General features: G+C 35.3%; 3 protein-coding genes and 1 pseudogene across 3 annotated transcripts; 2 read left to right on the forward strand and 2 right to left on the reverse strand.

Annotated features, from left to right (window-relative positions):
• Positions 1 to 6,368: 6,368 nt before the first annotated feature.
• On the reverse strand, positions 6,369 to 8,469 carry LOC112513522 (U-box domain-containing protein 9-like). The gene is made up of 2 exons (XM_025119810.1): positions 8,000 to 8,469; positions 6,369 to 7,527 (listed from the first exon to the last, which is right to left on the reverse strand). The coding sequence occupies exons 1-2, from the start codon at positions 8,312 to 8,314 to the stop codon at positions 6,490 to 6,492; spliced, it is 1,353 nt and encodes a 450-aa protein (XP_024975578.1). The 5' UTR covers positions 8,315 to 8,469; the 3' UTR covers positions 6,369 to 6,489.
• Positions 8,470 to 10,978: 2,509 nt separating this feature from the next.
• On the forward strand, positions 10,979 to 12,683 carry LOC112511998 (annotated as a pseudogene).
• A 1,431-nt stretch (positions 12,684 to 14,114) lies between these two features.
• LOC112512219 (U-box domain-containing protein 9-like) lies at positions 14,115 to 15,785 on the reverse strand. Its single transcript, XM_025118085.1, has 2 exons — positions 15,546 to 15,785; positions 14,115 to 15,185 (listed from the first exon to the last, which is right to left on the reverse strand). The coding sequence occupies exons 1-2, from the start codon at positions 15,783 to 15,785 to the stop codon at positions 14,115 to 14,117; spliced, it is 1,311 nt and encodes a 436-aa protein (XP_024973853.1).
• A 3,942-nt stretch (positions 15,786 to 19,727) lies between these two features.
• Positions 19,728 to 24,327, forward strand: LOC112513288 (E3 ubiquitin-protein ligase CHIP). The gene is made up of 8 exons (XM_025119508.1): positions 19,728 to 20,022; positions 20,129 to 20,196; positions 21,057 to 21,120; positions 22,644 to 22,715; positions 23,205 to 23,338; positions 23,427 to 23,580; positions 23,674 to 23,784; positions 24,020 to 24,327. The coding sequence occupies exons 1-8, from the start codon at positions 19,912 to 19,914 to the stop codon at positions 24,143 to 24,145; spliced, it is 840 nt and encodes a 279-aa protein (XP_024975276.1). The 5' UTR covers positions 19,728 to 19,911; the 3' UTR covers positions 24,146 to 24,327.
• The last annotated feature ends 74 nt before the right edge of the window (positions 24,328 to 24,401 follow it).

The raw sequence follows: 24,401 nt of genomic DNA on the forward strand, positions 1-24,401 counted from the left end.
ACCTCATTAGTGTTGAGTGTTGACATTCAATTTGGATTGATCCAATGGTGGAAATCTTTTCTTACGCTTCTCAATATAACTTCATTTCTCACCGGCCCACACACACACACACACACACACATATATATATATATATATATATATATATATATACTGTGATTTACGAGAATGCGAGAACAACCCCTAAGCCAAGAACTGTGTTTAGAATCACATTTTAAGAGAAATTAATATATTTTTCAAACTTAAATAAATAGTAAAACAATTTCAAATATTTTGAAGACGTGGAAGGGTAAAATTGGAAATGATATCCTAAAATTCAAATAACACGATGTAAAGTATTCCGATCATTTGGGTAATGATAACCATCATCGTCAACCTTGGGTTATCACAAATAGCACAACTACACCTTATATTCCTGTTCGAAGGCGAAACTGGAAATAAGGAAGAAACCAATATGGTGGTTCACGGTAAAAAAAACCATAAATGTTAACCAGATGAAGAGTTAAGACCATTTATAAATATTTATTATTTCTTAAATAAAACTTTCATATATCTATATATGTATATACATATAATTTAAAAAAGTGAGAGCCTCTTTATTTTGTTTTAATCATTCGGGGGCTGAATCATAAGAGTGGTGTCTGATTGGTTTGAGCTTGGCTCCGAAGGTTAAAAGTATTAGGAGGTTCCAGGTTCAAATCCAAGGAGTAATAAAAATTCTCTTGTGGCTACAGAGGTTCAAATGCAGTGACCCCGGATTATCTGCAAATCAGGTGGTCGCCCTGAAATTAATCGGTTCGCATAACGAGTTGGATATCCATGTTAATAAAAAAATCTTTAAGGGCTGCTGGTCGATAATTATTTTAGATGGGCCAAAAAAACATGCCCATGTTCTCATAAATCCCATTTACGTTAAATTAATTAGGCACCATCAATTAAGCTAATTAAGCCACTAATCTTTTTATAATAATTTACTATTTCATTTCATTATTTAATTACCTCTTGGATTGTTCACTATGTTTTAAACGTGCCTAATCAATTACTCAAAACGTATGCATTGCATACAAGTTGATGTTTATATATTACATGTTTATGTTATGTCAAAGCCCGTTATCACACTATGTGTCGTATCTTGATGAGTTGTTTACCAAATCATGAACCACTGAGCCTTGTAAATAGACTAGAACTGTGCATATGAGGAGTCAAATGGTCGAAAACTGATAAGGGCAAATGACAAGTCTAACCTTGTCATAGATCGTTGGAGTTCGCTTATTTTCATATGTTTGATTGTGTATGAACAATACTGGATACTTTGTATTCCTGGTCTTGAATACTTATAATTTTGATTATACTGTAATTGATATTCTGCTACATATTTTTATTGCGTTATAATGATGTTATATTATGGTAATACATTTTTTTGTAAGTCAAATCAATGCATTTTCCCTTAACGTGAACTAGTATGGGAACCGCGCAAGTATGAGCACTTTGATTAATGATCTAATGATTGTCTATATAAATATATATATTAATTGTTAATAGAATCATCAACAAATCGTATTCAAATAATTCAAAAAAGTTAAATAAAATATAGTTAGTGAAATTTTAATATATATATATATACACACACACACACACATGCACGCACGCGTGCGCGCGCACACACACACACACACACACATATATATATATATATATATTGAGAGAGATTTGTTTAGTAATAAAGTTGTAAAACTAAATAAAATGAGTAATAATAATGACGGGAATATTAAGAAATCTGACACAAACTTAAGAATAAAAAATACTCCACATAAAGATATGTTTCCTTCAAAGGATGATGTACATGTACCATTTTTCATCCTCAACACACACATTGACTTTAAAAACACAATAGTGAATGAACCAACCATACGATATGTAAAAAATCACATACCAAACTTAAAGACTTCAAATCTTTATAACCCAATAGATAAAATTATAATGCAATCAAAATCAAAACATGAACATACATAAAATTATAATACGACTAAATTTACGACAAAAACATACTTAAAAATATAATCCAATCAAAATCATGATACAAACATACATAACATTCTAATAAATTCTAAATTACAAAACAAACTTGCATAAAATCTTTATCTTAGATCATAATCAAAAATTCCCACAACCAAAACTTGAAAACTTCAAATTTTCAAGACTTGATATATAAACATTAAAGAACTCGAAAACCTACAAACCAAAAAACGTTCAACATAAGTAAAAATTACATAGTGAACTTGACCATTTTAAATCTTCACTTAATACATAAGAGTTACAATGCAAACAAAAATCACGATACAAACATAAATAAAATTATAATGCAATCAAAATCATGAAACAAATCAATATAAAATTATTACCTTATATTGCAACCAAAAAATCAAATATTGAACTTGAAGACTTCTTCAAATCTTCATGACATAATGCATAAAAACTATAATACAATCTAAATAACGATACAAACATACATAAAATTATAGGAGAAATGAAAAAAAAATATAAAGATTATCAATAGTAAAACAGAAGAAAAACCAAAGAGAAAGAAAATAAATTTAGAGATGTATGAGATAGAGATAGAATTTAAGAGGGTGTGAGAGATGAAGATGAATAAATAGTTGTTGTATATATATATATATATATATATATATATATATAAATAATTGATTGGAAAAGATGAATGGTTTGGAGTTATATCATTTGAATCAATATAGAAGGAGATGAATGGTTTGGAGTTGAATGCAAACATTTAACAAAAAAACATAAATTGACAAAAAAAAATATAGTAGTGGATATTGAGAAAATGAAGGAGAAAAAAGAAAAATGGGGTTCTAGGTTTTAGAAGAAGCTACCTCAAACACTCATGGTTTCTTCTTTAATATATATAAGATTAGAGGGTGTTGCAATTTTACCATAAGATAAAAAAGTTTTAGTTTAATACAATTGTGTTTATTTAAGTGGTAGATATATTTCATATGATAATTTAACAAACATAAACGTTTCATATATGAAACAACACTATATAAACATCGTAGTTTCTCATGTATTGTTTCATATGTGAAATACCGCATAAAACTTGGTTTGTATATTTATATGATTTACTAGATTTGTAAATGATTACGTGTATTAGAGATGGTCAAAAATGGGTCTCGGGTGGACCCAAATCTGTCCCGGTCCCAAAATCCATTTCCATAACTAGTCCCGCTCCGGACCAAATATCTCGGCCCTGTCTCCATGGTTTGTAAGTGTTCCCGGGTATTTTCTTAATCGATTTTTAATATATAAAGATTATTTTTAAAAATATAAAATGTTATTCTAATACACTTTAAAATATGTATTTGGATCAATCAAATGCACTTAAAAAATACGAATTATAACGAAAATTGTGAACGTTTTTTACGTTTGTAAGTTGGTATTTTTCTCGTACACCATATGACTTATATATAGTCTATAGAGCGTCAAAAAGACCAAAAAACGGTTATATGACCTCCCAACGGTCAAAAACAATAACTTTTTTGAAAATCGGGCTGGTCCTAACCGGTCCCAGTCCGAGCCTTATTTTTGGATGTAAAGCTTAAACCATGAGCCATGTCCAGTCCCTACCTGCTACCGGGACCGGTCAGTCTCGGGCTTGGCTAGGCCCATTTAGCCATCTCTGACGTGTATACAAATATTTAGCTTGTAAACCTTAGGACTTAGGACTTAGACCTACGAGGCCACAATTTTGCTCTCCCATATCCTTATCAGGCCCAAGTAGGTCCAAACTTACTTCTATAGGACGGCCTTGAAAGCCCATTTAACTTTAATACGGCACGTTTCTTTCTTGGGCCTATTTTTCCAAAAATATTTTTTTAAATGTTAATGATATTATATATTTAGACAAAATGGTTGATTACCAGTAACTCCAATCAGTCTCACATGACACCCGTCTCCAAGGATACCAATATGAAAAGGAATATTTGGCTCAATCAACAGTTGAGACTAGCGGAAGGTCTGTGATCGAACCAATGATTTGTCTTGTATTTGAGCAAAAGCCTCCACATTTTTCCCAACTGAGCTCCACGTCATAGACAGTATGATATTAAATATTATTTTGTAGTAACGGATTGTTAACGAAATTTAAAGGGTAATTACTAACCTGTGTTTTAGCCTCGGTCTTTTAATTTAATGATTAGGTTGGCAGACGACGAAAAGGGTAGTTGTGTCTTGTGTGGGCCCAGAATGGCGAAAGGCATTCACGGACTGCCACGTGCCGGGTAAATGTGGGGTTCATTTGGAATCGTACGGATATGGTCCCATATGGATGACCCGAGAGAGCTCCGTTATCTTGTTTCAATTATTTTGGTTTTGCGGCAAGGAGACATGCTTCTCCTCTTCCATCTTTTTACAAATTAAATAAATTGTATAAATAAATATTTTTATATATAAAACAACACTTACGAAAATACAATATTTATATATTATTGTTCAAACGTAAAAATGTTTTTACATGTAGAAAAAAAAATAGTCATGACGTTTTACATATGAAATAACATTATAGAGATATTGTTTAGGGTACGTATTTGTTTCTTATATGTATATGTGTGTATACAAGTTCAAACGAAAACAACTTTATTTTATGAGAAACCGAGAAACATCTTTTTTTTATCATAGTCAATCACATAAGTGATACTGAATCAGCTACACGGATGACCTTTATCCCAACTTAGATTGCAGGTAAAGTCGCACGTACATTATTAAATATGTGATAAGGGTGTTCTTGATGTGATATTATAATCAATCGTCTGTGATACTAAATCAAATATGCATAAGACCTTTGGCGTGACCTAAGTCGTAGAGATATCGTCTGCACACCACCAGGTCCCCTCATATGTATTATCATATATGATAAGGGTGATTTCACACTTTCATAAAATAGAGGTGCTCTCGTTTGAACTTCCATCCACACACAAATAGATGAATGATCGTGTCAGAATAAGAGTTACGGTGAGAATAATTTTAAACATTTAGATGAGTTGACATTTTAATTTAACTTAATTTTTTTAAGCTACACCCATCTAGTTTCAGCTAACTTCAACTACATCATCTATCGTTATCTTCATTTTTTAAGCTATTTTCACGAACTTTTACATGCATTTAACCATTATCACATGAATAAATTTGTTAAAGTTGGATCATAAGGATAAAAGTAATTGAATATAAATAAATTACGTGAAACAATTTCATCATATCAAACAAGTTCATGAGATTTTTTCACTTTCACTATTTGTACAAATGTATTGGTTTGCAAAATATCCCTCCCACCGTCACCGACCTAGACTTCCAACTCCTCTGCTCCGGCCAGCTTCCTCCTTTTCTCCCTCCTCGCTATCTTCCCATCCTACAATAACGAATTGTATATATATATATATATATATATATATATATATATATATRTGTGTGTGTGTGTGTGTATGTGTGTGTACAATATCGCGGATTCGCGGTGCCTCGTCGAAGAAATGTTTCCTCGCCGGCAACACTCTCTCTCACCGGCACCGTCTGTCCCTCATTTTCTTGCTCCCCATACACTCCATTATCTCTTCCTTTCCTCTCTCTGATTATGTCGTCGAACAAATGTTTCCTTCCGCCTCTACACATGCCATTGAAGTTCATGGATCTAGATCTGGAGTTATCAAGATTTTGTCGAGAAATCGAGGGAACATAGATTTTGATCTAGATTTTCATCTATTTAACGCCAACATCCAAAAAAACATGGTTTAAAAGGTAAAACCACGACGAAACATACCCTTGTGTAACCGTAATATTTATCGGATGTTTGATAGAAGATATTGAGGGATGGAGAATAAGAATGAATCATGATATTTGGTTCAATATAAACAATGCAACAAACGATTACTTATAAGTGGGTAATAATTACGTAAATGTGGGTAATAATTATTCTAAGAGTGTCTTTTGGTACACTTAAGAAGATAAAATATAACAGAATAGAGATTCTTGTTTCATGTTTGACATGACTTTTATATGGAACAGACGGTAACAAAGTGAAACATTCAAGTTCCACCTCTACCCCATGAAACGAGATGAAACAGACTTATATTATACCAATATAACCTCAAAATAAAATTTAATTCTCTTGTAAAATTGTTATTTTAATCCTTATGATTTTAAAATTACGGTTTCCGTCCTTATAGTTACTTTAGTCCCCAAGTTTTCAAGTTATCTGATGCAAGAGGCATTTGCAGGATCAATGGACAGAGAATCATTCATTATGCATATATCTTCCTTTCCTATTATTCACAAGAATCATGCATTCTGAATACACCTTCTGTTCTTATCATTCACAAGAATCTACAAAATGAATCAACAAATTCAACTAAAAAGTCAAACCTCAGATTAAGCTCATGGATCATGGTTTTGATGATGAATCTACAGGTTTCCATGAAGCTAAGCTCAAGCAGTGTGGGCTCTACGCATGTTAATCCGATCCAGAACGCCTTTGGCCTTTCGTTTCGCTCTCGAACTCCCGTTTTCCACAATCTTTGAAATCGTTCCGTAACGACCTTCTTCTTCCCGCATCTCTTTCCACGTGTTTTCATCTTTCAAACAAATCCGATGAACTACCGCGATACAATTCTCTTTATTCTGTTCACACTTTGTCTCCTTAATCAACAAAAACAAACTAGAAACTGCCCCAAGTTCCGCCATCTCCACCACCGCCTTTTGGTGGTCCGATAGCATTGCAAGAATCACAAGCAACTCGTCCACGTGAACCCTCTCTTCGATTTTCTTCAAAACCACTCTCACCGCCCCATTTTCCACCGCCCGTCCTTTGTTTTCATCGTTGATACACAGGCTAAAGATGGCGGACGCCACATCCTTCATCGCCAACGACTGCCCTTCTTCCAAAAGATCAATCAGGGGCTTTAACGCACCAGCTTTACCGATGAGCGATTTGTTGGTATCGAGAGCCGATAAAGTGCAAAGCGTTGCTGCCGCATTACGCTTTGTTTTAATCGTCCCTGATCTTAACGCGTTCAATAGAATCGGAATCACCAGTGGTGTTTCTGCCACTGTTTTCTTGTTGGTTTCATGGATTGATAGATTCATAAGCGTCGTGATCAAATATTGATGAAGATTGGGGTCAATTTCGGATTGGGTCAACGGGCTTAGCAATTGAGGTATGAATTCTGTATATTCGCTAAAATGCGCCCGAAAAGACGGGAGTCGTTTCGTTAACGAGCGTAAGGCCCATGCGGCTTCCTTCTGTGCGTCTGAAGTGGCCGACGTTATAGTCTTCAAAAGCGCTAAGAGGAGAGGAGGATGATCAGGACTCGGATACCGAATTCCACGATTCTTGCACCATTTCGATATCATAATTTGAACCAAGTGATTCGGGATTAGATTTGGGCTCGGAAGAAGTTGTTGGGTAATTGGGCAAGCTCTGTTTCCTTCTTTCAACCATTTCTGGATTGAACACCGATCATATGTCTGCAAATTAGCAAGAAAACAGTTAGCATTCGCCAACACCACAGTAAGGAAACAGAATCAACAGAACTAAATCCCCAAATTCAACACCAAAATCGCGATCAATTATCAACCCAATTAGTGGAATTCTGAAATCGAATTCTGATTTGCAGGAATAGTTTCTTGAAGATGAACAATGGTGGAAACTATTCAACAAGAAATCAAATTCTTGATTCTTGGACAGCAAAGAACCCTGAAGCTAACCGGTATAGAAGAATGGTCTAGAAAGCGTGGTGCGCCGACGGGTTTTTTCCGGCGCTGCAGTGATTTTTTTTTTTTAAATTAAAGCGATGCAGTGACAGAAATCGACAAATCGTCCCCTGAATCAAACCCCTCGATAAATTTTCATATAAAAACAACGATCAATGTGTCATCATCAACACCCACAACAAGAAAATATAAGAAAACCCTAAATGAAAATGAGCAGAGAAATTACCACTCCGGTGGAGACGATAACAGGGTCTCTCATGATATTTTTAGTAAGAGGGCAATTGAATTCTTGAGGATAAAAACCAACAATACGATTATGGGGTTCAAGAATAGAAGACGATCGTTGGTTTTCTCTCTTCTTCACATCTTTCAGAGTTTGCAACGTCTGAATGGCTCTATCGACATTTAGTGCAAATCCAGTCTCGTCCTCTGATGGCGATTCTTCAATAATCGATTCAACAAGTCTCTGTAATTCACTCTTCAAGTCTCCGATCAGATCCTTATTGGAAATCCCAGTTTCCGCCATTAGAGATACACGCATAAATCTCTGTAAATTTTGGTTTTCCTTCGAAGAAGATCGCCCAAGAAGGGTGACGATGGTTTTATCACAGGTGTGATTGCCAAGAAAAGTTGAACACAGTGTGATTGTGTTCTTTCTGCTATATTTATCGCTCTCTCTGTGTTGAAATTTCAGAGAATCTTCACAAGCAAAGCGTATGGATGTGTGGGTTTTGAAGAAAAAAGAATGATGATGGTGTGTGGGTGTGCGGGTAAGAGAGAGTAAACATATATACAGCGTTCCTTCTGCTTGCGTCATGACACCCTTTTTTCCAATTGGAAACCAAATTTTTTTAATAAATATTTTATTGATTTATTTTAATAAAAAATAATGGTTTTTTTTTTATTAATTTGGATATCTAACCCGATTAATCTTCAGGCGACCACCTGTTTTGCAAATAGTCTGAAGTCACTGCATTTAAACCTACGTGACCATAAGTGAATTTTTATTCCTCATTGGATTTGAACCTAAGACCTTCTAATATTTTTAACCTTTAGAGCTAAGCTCAAACCAATCAAGCACACATTTACGGTTGAAAAATAATGGTTTTCCAGTGGTTTAAATCATTTTATTTAAATTTTCCACAAAAGCCAATTTACATTATTGTCCTTGTATTTCTCTCATTGGACCAGATTGCCCCTCTCAATGAGAAATGAATCTAGATCTCCAATAGTTATGTTAATAAAACAGTAAAAGTCAAAATCTCTAAAAAGGTTGACTCCAATTCCGATAACTATTCCATTTTAGCGGTTCTAGCATTAATTATATAATTAATATATTCAATATCTTAACAACTTTTTCAACAATCTTTCAAACAACCAAGAAAGAGTTCAAGTGGTGGGTCATTCTCATTATCTCGCCCTTCATAGAATCACGGTTCACAGTCTTAGTTGCACCCTCATTATCTCACACTTCACATCGTATCAATTACAGTCAATTTGAGTTACGGTTTGAGGTAAGCGCGGATTCACATTTGATTTGAGTTGGTGTCAGAGAAGTTATGATTTATGATTTGGGAGTCCGAGAATATGATAAGGACAGAAGGTTTAAGCGTAAATTTTTATTTCCGAATAAAAAATGGTGGCATATATCGTATCAGAAAGGGTATACAGTTAAGGAGAGGCTTGAAGTCGGAAAACCCCTTGGCACATACAAGAATCCGCCTTTGGGTGAGACAAAAAGCAAACTATACGTCGTTTGTTCTAATCGGTTTATAGATTAACAACAGGGTAAAATATAATGATTTTTTTTCACAGATAATGCAACGTATGTTCAATTATTTTATGTTATATTTATTTTACCTGATAAATAAAGCTATGATAATCAACCAATTTCGATACAATATTTTCACACATAATCAAGATTTTACGATATAACTCAATAATTTGACTTCCAGTTATAATATTTGCAAGCCAAAAAAATATTTAATAATAAAAAATTTAAAAAAAACCCGATAAAATTGAAATAAAAATAAAAAATATATATATTCCACTAATTTATTATTAAAAAAAATCATCACTCAAGTAGAAGACACATCACATGTTGGATACAAACCCCTCGTTTTCACATTTGGAAATAAATATTTTATTGATTTATTTTAATAAAAAAATAATGGTTTATCGGTACAGGTGGGGTCAGAGTTGACGGTGGAAAGTGGTGATTGTGGGCGCAATTACGGATTCCAGGAACAATTTCAAAGAAACTATGTGGACCGGACTCTTATTGACCGCCGTCCGTACCAAATCTTATTTTCAAATTCACAAAATATCCACAAAAGTTTACATAATTATCCTTGTATTTTTTTGGTTAGACCAAATTGCCCCTCTTAGTAAGAAATGAATCTAGATTTCCGATAATTATCCTAAATTTATTAATAAAGTATTAAAAGTTAAAATCTCTAAAAAATATTAGAATTCAATTCTGATAATTATTTCATTTTAACAATTGTAACATTAATTATATCATTAATGTATTTAATATCTTAACAACTTTTTCAACAAACTTTCAAACAACCAAACAAATTTTTAAACAAATTTCATATTTCTAAAAGAGAAAAATGACAATTTATAAGAAACTTTATATAAAATGATAATTTTCAACAATATTTTATGTAAAATAATATGTTAATTTTTGTGTGTGAGGGGACATAGATAGTATGTTCCAACAATTTTATATATATATATATATATATATATATATATATATATATATGTTTCAAAAAGTGCTTTCCGTCAATAAGCACCAAAAATCTTATATGGTAAGAAACAATACAAGGACCGCGAATCTTACTCAATGAGTGAGAGGAAATGGGCCGTTTACTGAACACTTACTTGGTAAGTGCTTAACACATAACTCTCCTCATCGGAAGAACATGAGAATGGTCAAGAATCTTATCGGGTAAGAGTGATGAGAATAATGGAGAGTCTTACCCGGTAAATGAGAATGACGACTCTTACCAAGGTAAGTGCTTACCTAGTAAATTGTTGCATTTGATATGTTTTGATGTACTAAAACTTACACATCTAAATAAATTATAGTGTTGACTCCTATTAGACACAATCGCATTCTGTGTTCATCCTTCCTTAGCAACTACACCTGCATCAGTTAGAACCATCGTCACCCTTCGTGGGTGATCTTGTTCGAAGAAAACCCACAATTTACAGAGATTTCTACGTATATCTGCAATGGAAAAGGATCCAACCGACGTCTTAAAGAAGGAATTAAAGATACTTGTTCAAGCGATTATTGAATCAGATGCCGAGAATGGATTTGCGGAAAATGTCGATAGAGCCATTCAGATTATGCAAACTCTCAAGAAAGGAGAAAACCAACAATCGTCTTCTTCGACTGTTTGCCCTCAAGAATTCAATTGTGCCCTGTTTCAAAAGATATCATGACGGACCTGTTATCATCTCCACCGGAACGGTGATTTCTCTGCTCATTTTCTTCTAATTTCTTCTTGTTTTTATATGAAAATCTATTTCACGGGATGATTTGTCGATTTCTGCCATTGCATGGCTTTAATTTTCAAAAACCCATCCACCCTTTATAAACCACTTCTGTATACTGGTTAGGTTTAGGGATCTTTGCTGGCCAAAAATCAAGAATTTGGTTTCTTGTTGAAGAGTTTCCCCCACTGTTCATCTTCAAGAAACTAATCCTGCAATTAAGAATTCGATTTCAGAATTCCACCATTGGGTTGATGATTCATCGAGATTTTGGTGTTGAATTTCGGATTTAAGAAAAGCTCTGTTGATTCAGTTTCTTTCTTATAATTTGCAGACATATGATCGGTCTTCAATCCAGAAATGGTTGAGATAAGGAAACAGAACTTGCCCCATTACCCAACAACTTCTTTCGAACACCAACCTAACCCCGAATCACTTGGTTCGAGAGATGATATCGCAATGCTGCAAGAATCATGGAGTTCGGTATCCGAGTCCGGAACGTTCTTGGAAAGAAGACGGGTTAACAGATGCCAATTACGATCTCCTCCTATCGCTTCTCAAGAAGCTATCGTCGTCCACTTTAGCCGAACAGAAGGAAGCGGCACGGGCCTTACGCTCGTTAACGAAACGACTCCCGTCTTTTCGGGCGTATTTTAGCGAATCTATAGAATCCATACCTCAATTGCTAACCCCATTGACCGAACCCGAAATCGACCCTGATCTTCATCAAGATTTGATCACCACGCTTATGAATCTATCGACCCACGAAACAAACAAGCAGATTGTTGCGGAAACACCAATGGCGATTCCGATTCTATTGGACGCGTTAAGATCAGGAAGGATGGAAACAAAGAGTAATGCGGCCGTTACGCTTTCCACTTTATCGTCTCTCAATTCCAACAAATCGCTCATCGGAAAAGCCGACGCTTTAAAGCCGCTCATCGATGTTTTGGAAGAAGGGCAATCGTTAGCAATGAAGGATGTCGCCTCGACCATCTAACCTGTGTATCGACGATGAAAACAAAGGACATGCGGTGGAAAATGGGGAGGTGAGAGTGATTTTGAAGAAAATCGAAGAGAGGGTTCACGTGGACGAGTTGCACGTGATTCTTGCATTGCTTACGAGCCACTATAAGGCAGTGGTGGAGATGGCGGATCTCGGGGCGGTATCTTGCTTGTTTAGGTTGATCAAGGAGACGAATTGTGAACGGAACAAGGAGAATTGTATCGCGGTGGTTCATCGGATCTATTTGAGGGACGGAAGCAAGTGGAAAGAGATGCGGGAAGAAGAAAGTCATTACAGAACAATATCGAAGATTGCGGAAACCGGGAGTTCGAGGTCGAAACGAAAGGCCAACGACATTCTGGTTCGGATTAAGATCCTTAGAACCCACACTGCGTGACCATGGAAACCTGTAAATTCATCATCAAAACCATGATCCAATTTTGTAAATCCTTTTTTGGGATAAAGAATTCGTTGTGAATAATAAGAATCACAATACTTTTCAATTATATCCTTATCCTTAACTAGAAGAGAGAGAAATATATATTACGCTCCTTATTATTAAGGGTAAAATTGTCATTTGATTAATTAATAACCGTAACATTTATGCATTCCAAAAAACATGTGCTTTTTTCATAAATATGGAGAGAAGGGGAGGGGGTATATAAACATTGTTTTGTAGTTTAATCTACAAGGATTGTAGAAGACTTTGACAACTCTACACCTTTTAGTTTGACTTAATAAAGGTTGGATCTTTATGTCCTTATGTATCGATATTCGGTATCTTGCTGTTTTTATTACTTGTTTAAGATGGAAATGAATTGATAAGTGTATGCTTGTACGAGTCTCCATTTGTTAACAAACTGAGAAATTTTATTTCTATATAAACCTCGCAACAGATACATTCATAAGAACACATGAACCTCTCATATGATGTAGAGTAAAGTGGAACCCAAAATTATATATGATCTTATACCAATAGCCCTGCAAAATACCAATTAATAAATTCTAAGAAATCCCTTAAAATACCAACAACGCCCATATTATTTTTCAAATCCCATATTAATAATTCTTTTTTTGGGATAAAAATTCTTGTTCAGTGTTGACTCACACCTTCCCCTTGCTAGAGCTCTCAGTGTGATACTTTCCTGAAAAGATTCAGTTATAAATAAAAACGAGGGTTAGACCAAAGGTCTAGTAAATACCCTCTAATACGGGTATAAAATATAGTATTTCCACATGAGAAAAATGATATGAGATTCAATGCACGCACTTGCCCACTTATAAAGCTATATGAAACAATTAAGTAGCATTTAGTATGCAGACATGATTGGATAAAACTGGACTATTTATCATGGCTTTATGATATATGAGTTGTTAACAGGGACATTACATACTACATAAGCAAAGTTTTCCTTGGAAAAGGTATGGAGTTGTCAAAGTCTTCTACAATCCTTGTTAGATTAAACTGCAAAACAATGCATATATTAAAATGCATAATTGTTACAGTTTAATTAATTAAATGACAATTTTACTTTTAATAATAAAAAAAATAATGTATTTCTTCATCTTATAATTAAAGATACAGTTATATTTACTTTAAAGTGGACACGTGGACATTCGGAATACTATTGCCCTATATATGCTTTTACCTTTCTGAAGAAAAAAAAAGAAAACACATTATGTTGCTAAACGGAATATTATGGTGATTTTTATTATTCACTACTGAACAAGAATTCTTTACCCCAAAAAAAGATTTACAAAATTGAATCAACACTTAAACCTCAAAATTGGATCATGGTTTTGATGATGCATTTACAGGTTACCATGCTCACGTGGTGCGGCTTCTACGTATCCTAATTCGATCCAGAATGCCGTTGGCCTTTCTTTTCGGCCTCGAACTCCCGGTTTCCGCAATCTTCGATATCGTTCCGTAACGACTTTCTTCTTCCCGCATCTCTTTCCACTTGCTTCCGTCCCTCAAACAGATCCGATGAACCACCGCGATACAATTCTCCTTGTTCCGTTCACAATTCGTCTCCTTGATCAACGTAAACAAGCAAGATACCGCCCCGAGATCCACCATCTCCATCACCGCCTTATAGTGGCTCGTAAGCAATGCAAGAATCACGAGCAACTCGTCCACGTGAACCCTTTCCTCGATTTTCTTCAACACCACTCTCACCGCCCCATTTTCCACCGCCCGTCCTTTGTTTTCGTCGTCGATACACAGGTTAAAGATGGCGGAGGCCACATCCTTCATCGCCAACGAATGTCCTTCATCCAGAATATCGATCAGCGGCTTTAAAGCGCCGGCTTTTCCGATGAGCGATTTGTTGGAATTGAGAGCCGATAAAGTGAAAAGCGTTGCGGCCGCGTTACTCTTTGTTTCCATCCTTCCTGATCTTAACGCGTCCAATAGAATCGGAATCACCATTGGCGTTTCTGCAACAATCTGCTTGTTTGTTTCGTGGGTCGACAGATTCATAAGCGTGGTGATCAAATCTTGATGAAGATCAGGGTCGATTTTGGGTTCGGTCAATGGGGTTAGCAATTGAGGTATGGATTCTATAGATTCGCTAAAATACTCCCGAAAAGACGGGAGTCGTTTCGTTAACGAGCGTAAGGCCCGTGCGGCTTCCTTCTGTTCGGCTAAAGTGGATGACGATAACTTCTTGAGAAGCGATAGGAGGAGATCGTAATCGGCTTCTGTTAACCAGTCTTCTTTCCAAGAGCGTTCCGGACTCGGATACCCAACTCCACGATTCTTGCACCATTGCGATATCATCTCTCGAACCAAGTGATTCGGGGTTAGGTCCGTGTTCGAAAGAAGTTGTTGGGTAACGGGGCAAGTTCTGTTTCCTTCTTTCAACCATTTCTGGATTGACGACCGATCATATGTCTGCAAATTATAAGAAAGAAACTGAATCAACAGAGCTTTTCTTAAATCCCGAAATTCAACACCAAAATCTCGATGAATCATCAACCCAATTGGTGGAATTCTGAAATAGAAATTCTTATTTGCAGGATTAGTTTCTTGAAGATGAACAATGGTGGAAACTATTCAACCAGAAACCAAATTCTTGAATCTTGACCAGCAAAGATCACTAGACATAACCAGTATACAGAAGTGGTTTATAAAGGGTGAATGGGTTTTTGAAAATTAAAGCCATGCAATGGCAGAAATCGACAAATCATCCCGTGAAATGAATTTTCATATAAAAACAAGAAGAAATTAGAAGAAAATGAGCAGAGAAATCACCGTTCCGGTGGAGACGATAACAGGGTCCGTCATGATATATTTTGAAAGAGGGCAATTGAATTCTTGAGGGCAAACAGTCGAAGAAGACGATTGTTGGTTTCCTCCTTTCTTCAGAGTTTGCAGAATCTGAATGGCTCTATCGATATTTTCCGCAAATCCATTCTCGGCATCTGATTCAATAATCGCTTGAACAAGTATCTTTAATTCCTTCTTTAAGACGTCGGTTGGATCCTTTTCCATTGCAGATATACGTAGAAATCTCTGAAAATTGTGGGTTTTCTTCGAACAAGATCACCCAAGAAGGGTGACGATGGTTCTAACTAATGCAGGATTAGTTGCCAAGGGAAGATGAACACAGAGTGCGATTATGTTCTTTCTGCTATATTTCCATTGATCTCTGTCTCAAATTTCAGAGAATCTTCACAAGCAAAGCGTATGGATGTCTGGGTTTTAGAGAGAAATGGAATGATGATATGATGGTGGGTGAGTGAGAGCAAATGAGTTATATATATATATACATACATACATATACATATATATCGTTTCTTCTACTTGAGAGATGATTTTTTTAATAATAAATTAGAGGAAAATATATATTTTTTATTTTAATTTCAATTTTATCCTATTTTTTTTTTTATTATGAAATCTTTATTTGGGTTGCAAATATTATAACCGGAAGTCAAATTATTGACTCAGATGGTAAAATCTAGAATATGTGTGAAAATATTGTATTGAAATTGGTTGATTTCACAGTTTGTTTTCAGATAAAATAAATATAACCCAGAATAATTGAATATATGTTGCTTTTTGTCTCATCCGAGGCGGATTCATGCATGTGCCAAGGGGTTTCCCGACTTCAAGCCACTCCTCAATTGTCCTGACATACTGTAATTTTGTTCTACGATTTTTTAAAGGTATTCCCCTTTTATAAATCGATATGTGGCGCCATTTTGATTCCGAAATCAAAATTCACGCTTAAACCCTCTCTGCTTCTCATTGTTATCATATTCTCGGACCCTCAAATCACAACTCAGAACTTCCCAGACACCCACTCAAATCAAATGTGAATCCGTCCTACTTCAAACCTTAGAAACAAAATAATATGTAACATTTTCATAATAAAATAAATTATTTGAAACAATTTAATCATATTAAACAATTTCGTGAAAAAAATTACTAAAACAATAAGGTGAAATCGATGATTTTCATGATTTGTACAAAATAATATATATAATTCTATGTTTTAAAAGAATTAAAACAATTGGAAAAGATTGTACATCTATATCAAAACTTTCACTAAAATTGAAATAAATGCAATTACTCAATTCTGATAAAAACATATAGATTAATTAAAAAATGCATTTCTTGTTGGTTCTGATCGTATATATCCCACCCATGATAAGGTATTTTCCTATTGGTTATGATTGATTGTTGTAAGTCGTTGTTAGGTCAAATCATGTATTATAAATATAAAAAAGTAGTTTTTGATGTTGATTTGTGTAAAGATGAAAACAGTAGGTAAAAGTTCATTTAACAATATATAGACGTGCAATTAGCCTCCCTTTTTTTTTTTGCATTTAGGAGGTATTAGGTTTGTCTACACAATTGTTCCTTACTTTCCATCTTTTCCCTACTATGAATTATAATAAGAGATCCCAAATACATACATAAACCGTTATAAGAAGATGATAAACCAAATATATATATATTTGCGCTTCGAATGACATAAAACACAATTGATCCAATAAATTGGAACTTCAGGGTACAAAGCGATCGCCTGGAATTTGAAAAAGAAAACAAAGATGAAGAAAGCGACATGGTGATGGAGGTTAGGTTAGGTTAGAGGCGTGACGGTAACGATGACGGCGACACTAGTGACATAATGGTAGGTTGGGGTTGGGGTTGGGTGGCAGTTATGACAACGACAATTAATGATATGGTGATGGAGGTTAGGTTAGGGGCATGCCAGTAACGATAATAGCATGGTCTTAATAAGGATTTACAGTGAATGACCGGAGAAGAGTAGGTGCGATGACATCAATAGTGGTATGGTGGTTTGAGGTTAGGAGTGGGGTGAGGGGGTGGCAGTGATTGAATTTAATTCATTCCATTGTAAAGAATGAAGAATCCGTTGATCTGTGGAATTCAACGGAATTTGAAGGATTCCATTTATTTTAATAAATAATCAAACAATGAAATTGAAATTTGGTCCAAGGAAGTCGCTCTAATTCCGTCAAATTCCTTCAAATACTGCGAACCAAACTGCACCTTAAACCAGAACCACCGCCGTAGTCCCTTCCCATTTTCGGTGAACCTAAACGAGATCCATCATAATTGTTTTCTCTATGTGAACCACCACCACCGCCCCTGTTTCTCTCTCTGAACTTTTTGGCCCTTACCACCATGTTGTTTGAGTTCTGCCATATCTGCAAAATATCCCCTATTCACTTCATCTTTTACTGCCCTAAATCACATAAACTTCACAAAAAATTCAACCACATCTTACAAGGTAATCAACTCCAGTTTGGTTAAAGATAAAGTATCCATTGGATTTTGTAGTCGTAGGAGTTAGGGGGAGGGGAGAAGACAAGACAAGTCAAGAAAGAGCGAAGAGTTGGAGATCGACGGAAACCCAAGGGGTGGAGATCGATGGAGATCGGCGGTAGATCTGGGATGGAGGTGGAGATCGGAGAAGACGACGTCAACAGCACACGATGGAGGAGTAAGGGTGGTGGTGCTTACCAGAGGGGGAAGGACGAAGGATCGGAGAAGACGACGTCAACAGCACACGATGGAAGAGGTCGGCGCCATGGGTAGAGTCGTAGAGATGTTTGTGTGGTTTGTATATGTTTATATAGATATAGGTTTCGTGTATACACATATGTAATTTTAAATTAAAAAATAAGAAATTAAACATAAAAAATAGTAAATGACAAAGTTACCCTTGACTTAACGACCTATTTTAATGTCGTTAGCCTCAGGAATGAAAACCGGAACAAAATGAAAACCACAAGCGCAAAAAAGGCATGTTTTGAAGACAAGGACGAAAATCATGGTTTACTTTTAATTATATTATTAAAATATTTAATATAATAATAAAATATTTGTTCTCTTATTAAAAATTTAATTACTAAAAATTTAATTTCAAGATTCTCGTATGTATAAAAAAAGAATTTCTCTTTCCTATTTAATCATTTTTGGGATTATTCAGATTTGGAGAATTTTTCATCTCTCTCATACTTTTCTTCATTTTGAAAAATCTATTGGAGCAAAAATATCTTAACGCTATATTTTTGAAACTTTTTTTAATTAACCTGGATATCCAACATGTTATGCGAACCAATTAATCCGAGGGCGACCATCTGCTTTGCAGATAGCTCGGAGTCATCGCATTTGAACATCTATGGCCACAAAGGGATTTTTATTCCTCCTTAGATTTGAACCTGAGATCTCCTGGTACTTTTGACTTTTGGAGCCAAGCTCAAACTTTTTTTACCAAGGAAAGATAGGGAAATGGAAATCAAAACGTTTTTAGGAGATAAATTAAAGAAAACGAAAGTAAAATAAGCATAAGTTTCCTTACAGAACTAGTTAAAATTACAAAATTATCCAATCCTTCGTGATAAAGCCATATTTTTAAAGCACAAAAACACAAATATTAGGGGTGTTTTGGGATTTTGCTTATTTAAAACAACTTGTGTTTTTTGTAAAATTATTTATCAACTTATGTGGTGGCAAATCTATATAAAAAAAAAAAAGATGTTTGGTTTAGCTTATGGTGGTACCACACCTGATATGCTGATAAAATTGATGAAATACCTTATTCTTTCCGCATTCAAACACTAAAAACTTTTTATTACCGGTACTACACCGGAATAAGTTAATAAGTTAAAAGGAAGTAACTTATTAAAAACTTCTTATTACCGGTATAAGCATTTTCTTTTTTTTGTCATCTAAACATTAAAATTTTTTTATTACTAATACCACATCAAAATAAATTAATAAACATTTTAAATAAGCAATCCCAAACAGCCCAATAAGCTATTGGGATGCTATAACAAATTTTGTAAAAATTACCTAAAATGAAAATTTTAATAAATAAAAAATGTGCAGATAAATGCGTTCAGACACACCTAATTAGGAGTCATTACATTCACCGTATTCTTATTGTGGTCGTCCAGAATCGTTGACGGACCAGTTAATTCGTCGGCGATCTAGAACCATCCTCTCGCCTCCGATTTTAGCCTCCGCCACCACCTGTCGGCCACCGTTTCGCTCCTCTCTCTCTCCTTTCCGATTCAGGATCCCTTTCTTTTGCCCTAAAGATCTGGAGAGAGAGAAAAGCACATACTCAGAAGGATCGGTAATGGCGAAGGGCGTGAGTTCGGCGGCCGTGCAAGCAGAACAACTTAAAATAGATGGAAACATGTATTTCAAGAAGAATCGGTTTGGTGCTGCAATAGATGCTTATACGGAGGTATATTTCAAGATTGAATTTGTTTTTTTTTTCCCGGATTTATGTCACGATCATAATCTGTTTGATGAAATGTCGCTTTCTTTGTCTTTGTCTTTTCAAATTCCAGGCGATCACTTTGTGCCCTGATGTTCCAATTTATTGGACGAATCGTGCTTTATGCCATCGCAAGCGCAAGTATATATCAGCTCTACACTCTTCGTATGAAGCTTTATGTGTGTCATTTGGGGTTTCTTGTTATTATTTGTCGTAGGGAGAAGAAGGAAAGTAAGGAAGAGTTGCGCAGATAAACCTAGTACTTTCTAAATGCAAAATTGAAATGGAATTGTTAACAAAAGTTTACAAGTCCTGCCAATTTTGGAGTTGATTGATGACCATGCTCACATTATATGTCAAACTACAACTTCATTTGGGGACGTATAAACTGCATTTTTACAAAAGAGATTTAGGATACCAAGGTGTTGTTATATGCACCCGTTTTAGGTCAAAATCATGTCAAATCTTGTACTGAAAATGTAAAAAACTGGGGTTTAATGTTGATGGATACAATGGGGAACATTAGTAGAGTATTTGCATTTAACAAGTAAGGAGGGTGCAAACCACAAGGGGTGTGGCGTAGTGGTTGAAGCCCTGGGGGATTTGGTGGAATATCTCATATGTCCTGGGTTCCATTCCATGCGTACACAACAACAATCGTGGCCACTGAGCTTATCAGGGCTGATTTCTTCTTGTCACAATTTGCAGGGATTAGTCTAGCTATAACCTGGGACACCCTCCAAAAAAAAAGTAGGGATGATGCATCTAATCACCCGGATACTATAATACAAACACATTGTTCAATGATACAAACTCTTCTCACTTAATACCGCTGAAACCTTGAAACAACATGAAATGACATTTAATAATGCAGATGTGTAGATTTAGTTTATGAGATGTCTGACTCCCGCTTGGAAGTTTGTGACCGTCCCCATGAGAGTTTTTTGTTTTTCAATAATCTTCTAATCTTGTATTTTGTCTATTTACGTTTTTGTGTATAGTGATTGGACAAGAGTTGAGGAGGACTGTCTAAAGGCTGTTCAGCTTGATCATAAATCTGTCAAGGTCTATATTACTTGATCATTTTTCCTTCATACACATACTATGCACTTCCTTATTGTTTCTTCTCTCTCTGTCATGTAAACCTTAATCTTCTGTTAGCCATCTTATATGAGAATTGATGGCGGATGATTCTTGTATCTAATCTATACATAGAAACCCTTTGATGATATCTAATTAGTCTTTGTGTGCTAAATGAATCTTGATTGAATTAGCAGATTGGGCTTCAAATGAAATGGGAAGTTTATTGATATCGAATTATGCCTTTGAAGACAGACTACGGGGATGTTTACCAAATTTTCTAATTAAGTCTTGTTTGGATAAATTTGTCTGTTTGGATAAATTTATCTGTCTAGATAAACATGTAGTGTTGTGCTTTTTTTCTTCTGAATCAATTATCTGAATGGCAAAATTGACCATTTTACCCCTCAATGAACTGAACATTGTTTAACAAATATCACAGTACAAACAAATCAAATAACATCAGGAAGCCTTATTCTCATCCAATATCATAGTACTAACAAATCAATAATTTGTCTTTGAGGTCTGATTGAACTGATTAATACCAACAGTACCTCAAACACCTTGGTTCCTTAAAAAAATAAAGCATAGATTTGGAATTAAAGAACCCCAATCAAGATTGGATACCCTAAAGATCATACCCTAGAATTGGAAAAAAAAAAGCAAGAAATTGAATAAGAAACTGTTGAGAATGTCTAGAAATCGATCTTTCTGAAAACCGAAGACGAAATCAATCTTGCCAGTGCAGACAGGAGAAATTGATCTTCTATGAAAATCGAAGAAGAAACAAATCTTGCCGCTGCAGACATGGGAAATCGATAGTTTAGGTATCTTGGTAATTTTTGCAAATCATAGGTTTGGTGACGACGTAAACCTAGGTTGTGGAAATAACATTTTATGGTGAGGAAACATTGCATTTAGGCTAGAATTTTTAGTACCCTGGGAAATTTTCTGGTGGTAATATGCATTGAGTTGAGGTTTAGATAAATTGTACGTATTAAGGTCTAAAATGAGAAAAAAATTGAAGTGGGTTTCTTCGTGTACATCTCTCTCTCTCACTCCATTGCTTTCTTAAAGTAGGATATTTCGTGATGCTTGTTGATTTGCGATCTAAACTATTAGGTCTTCATAAATAATCCTATTTAGCATCTAATGTTCCCATAGGGGATAACATATTTTGGAATATATACAAGGATCTTAGAATCATCTAATGTTTTGCCTCATTTGTCTTTCAGCTTACATGTTCTTCCATTTTGTTATGTACTTTGACAAATACATGCTACTTATATTTAGGTATATGACCTTAAATGAGGTTTTAGTTACGCAATGGCCTTCTCATGAATATGGAGCCAATTATCTATTAGTAGGCCATGAGGTCATGAATTTAATTAAAAACTCATTTAAGGTCTTTATACCTGAATGACTCTACGCATACTTCCTCCTACTTTCTACCATATCTGATTGGATATCAGGGTTGCTAACAAGGTGAAACACTTGTGACACTGCAGGGTCATTACATGCTAGGGCTTGCACTACTACAGAGGCAAAATTTTACTGACGGAATAAAAGCGTTGGAAAAGGTATAGAGTTGACTCCTTGTAGATTAGACTGCAAAACAATTTCATTTTCCTTCTATGGTTGGTATATATACTCCCTCCTCCCCATAAATGTCCACAACGAAAAAATGCACACGGTGTTAGAAATGTGAAATTATTACACTGTTTAATTAATTAAATGACAATTTTACGCTTGATAATAGAGAGTAATTAATTTCTCCATCTTATAATCAATGGTAGAATTGGAAAGTAAAAATGGACAACGGGACAAACTAAAATAGCAATGTGGACACTTTTTTTTTGTGACGGAGGGAGTACTTGTCAAGTGGTTTGCCTGGTCAACGAAGGTAGTGTGAGTGCGGAATCTAATAAATGTTTTCTCTTTGTGGACCGTTTGAGATTTCAAGAGAAACGAGTTGGTCTTTGTGCTATGGCTATGATCATATTGGGACAATCTATGTTCAATAGTCGTCGGTGATAGTAATTTGAGATGTTATCTTACTTCTTACGTAGGCTTTAGATCTTGGGAGAGGTGCACACCCTAATAGTTATATGGTGGAGGAGATATGGCAGGAGCTCGCAAGAGCAAAGTATCAGGAGTGGGAGCGTGATTCCACCAAGCGATTGTCGGATTTGCAGAAACTTGAGTATGTTTCTTATGACCTATTCCTATCTTTTCATATATCCGACACTTTTTTTCCTGTCGTTTTCTTAGCGTTTCTTGTTACGTGCCAGAGAATCTTGTGAGATAGCTCTTAAAGAGAAACATTTGCATGACGTTAGTCAAAACGAAGGCAGTACTGATGAAGTTCCCGATTCTACTTCAGAACAATTAGCTGCTCTAAAATTAGTGTTCAAAAAAGCTGCAGAAACCGACACACCAAGGGAGGCGAGTCTTTGTTTTCTCTTTGTATTTTCATACTTTCTGTTCCAAAGCCAATTGCGTGTTTTGCCTTCTTAGACTCATATGTGTGAATTTCAGGTACCGGACCATCTTTGCTGCAAAATCACGCTCGATATATTTCGTGATCCGGTTATTACACCAAGTGGTTTAACCTATGAACGGTCTGTCATCCTCGATCATCTCGAAAAGGTATTTCTACTCTTCACATCTTTCGAAATGGTAACGACTTTGACTTTTGAGATCGAAACGTCTACTTTTCTACTACTTCATTTACTTAAATTCGTCAGATATAACTTAATAGAAAACCTGAACACAAAAAACCGTTGGTAGTACAGTCGATAACAAAAGTCGAAAGTTTACGTGTTCATGGGACATAAGGAGGGTATGATATCGTTGAAACTTACGTTATGTAACGATGTAATAGGTGGGGGCGTTTGATCCGGTGACTCGGGAAAGTCTTTACCCGTGGCAGTTGGTCCCGAATTTGGCAATAAAAGAAGCAGTAGAAGCATATTTGGAAAAGCATGGTTGGGCATATAAGATGGATTGAAATATATATGTATATATATATATATACAAGGAGTGAAGTAAATAGAGGGGGGATTCGGTAGAGATAGCTGTTTCATTCTGTACAGTTTCTTCATGAATCCTAAACCTAGGTCAAATGCTAAATTGAAACACAATTGGTTTTTGTGTGCAAAACCTTGCATCTAAGATAGAAACTGTGAAATGCTTTTCTTTTTATCTGTCTTTGATGAGTAAGTGGTGAACGATTATCGGGTAAACGTTTACTGCATGTCACTTTA

Source organism: Cynara cardunculus (assembly GCF_001531365.2).
Source record: "Cynara cardunculus var. scolymus isolate 2C chromosome LG 5, CcrdV1, whole genome shotgun sequence".
Lineage (NCBI taxonomy): Eukaryota > Viridiplantae > Streptophyta > Magnoliopsida > Asterales > Asteraceae > Cynara > Cynara cardunculus.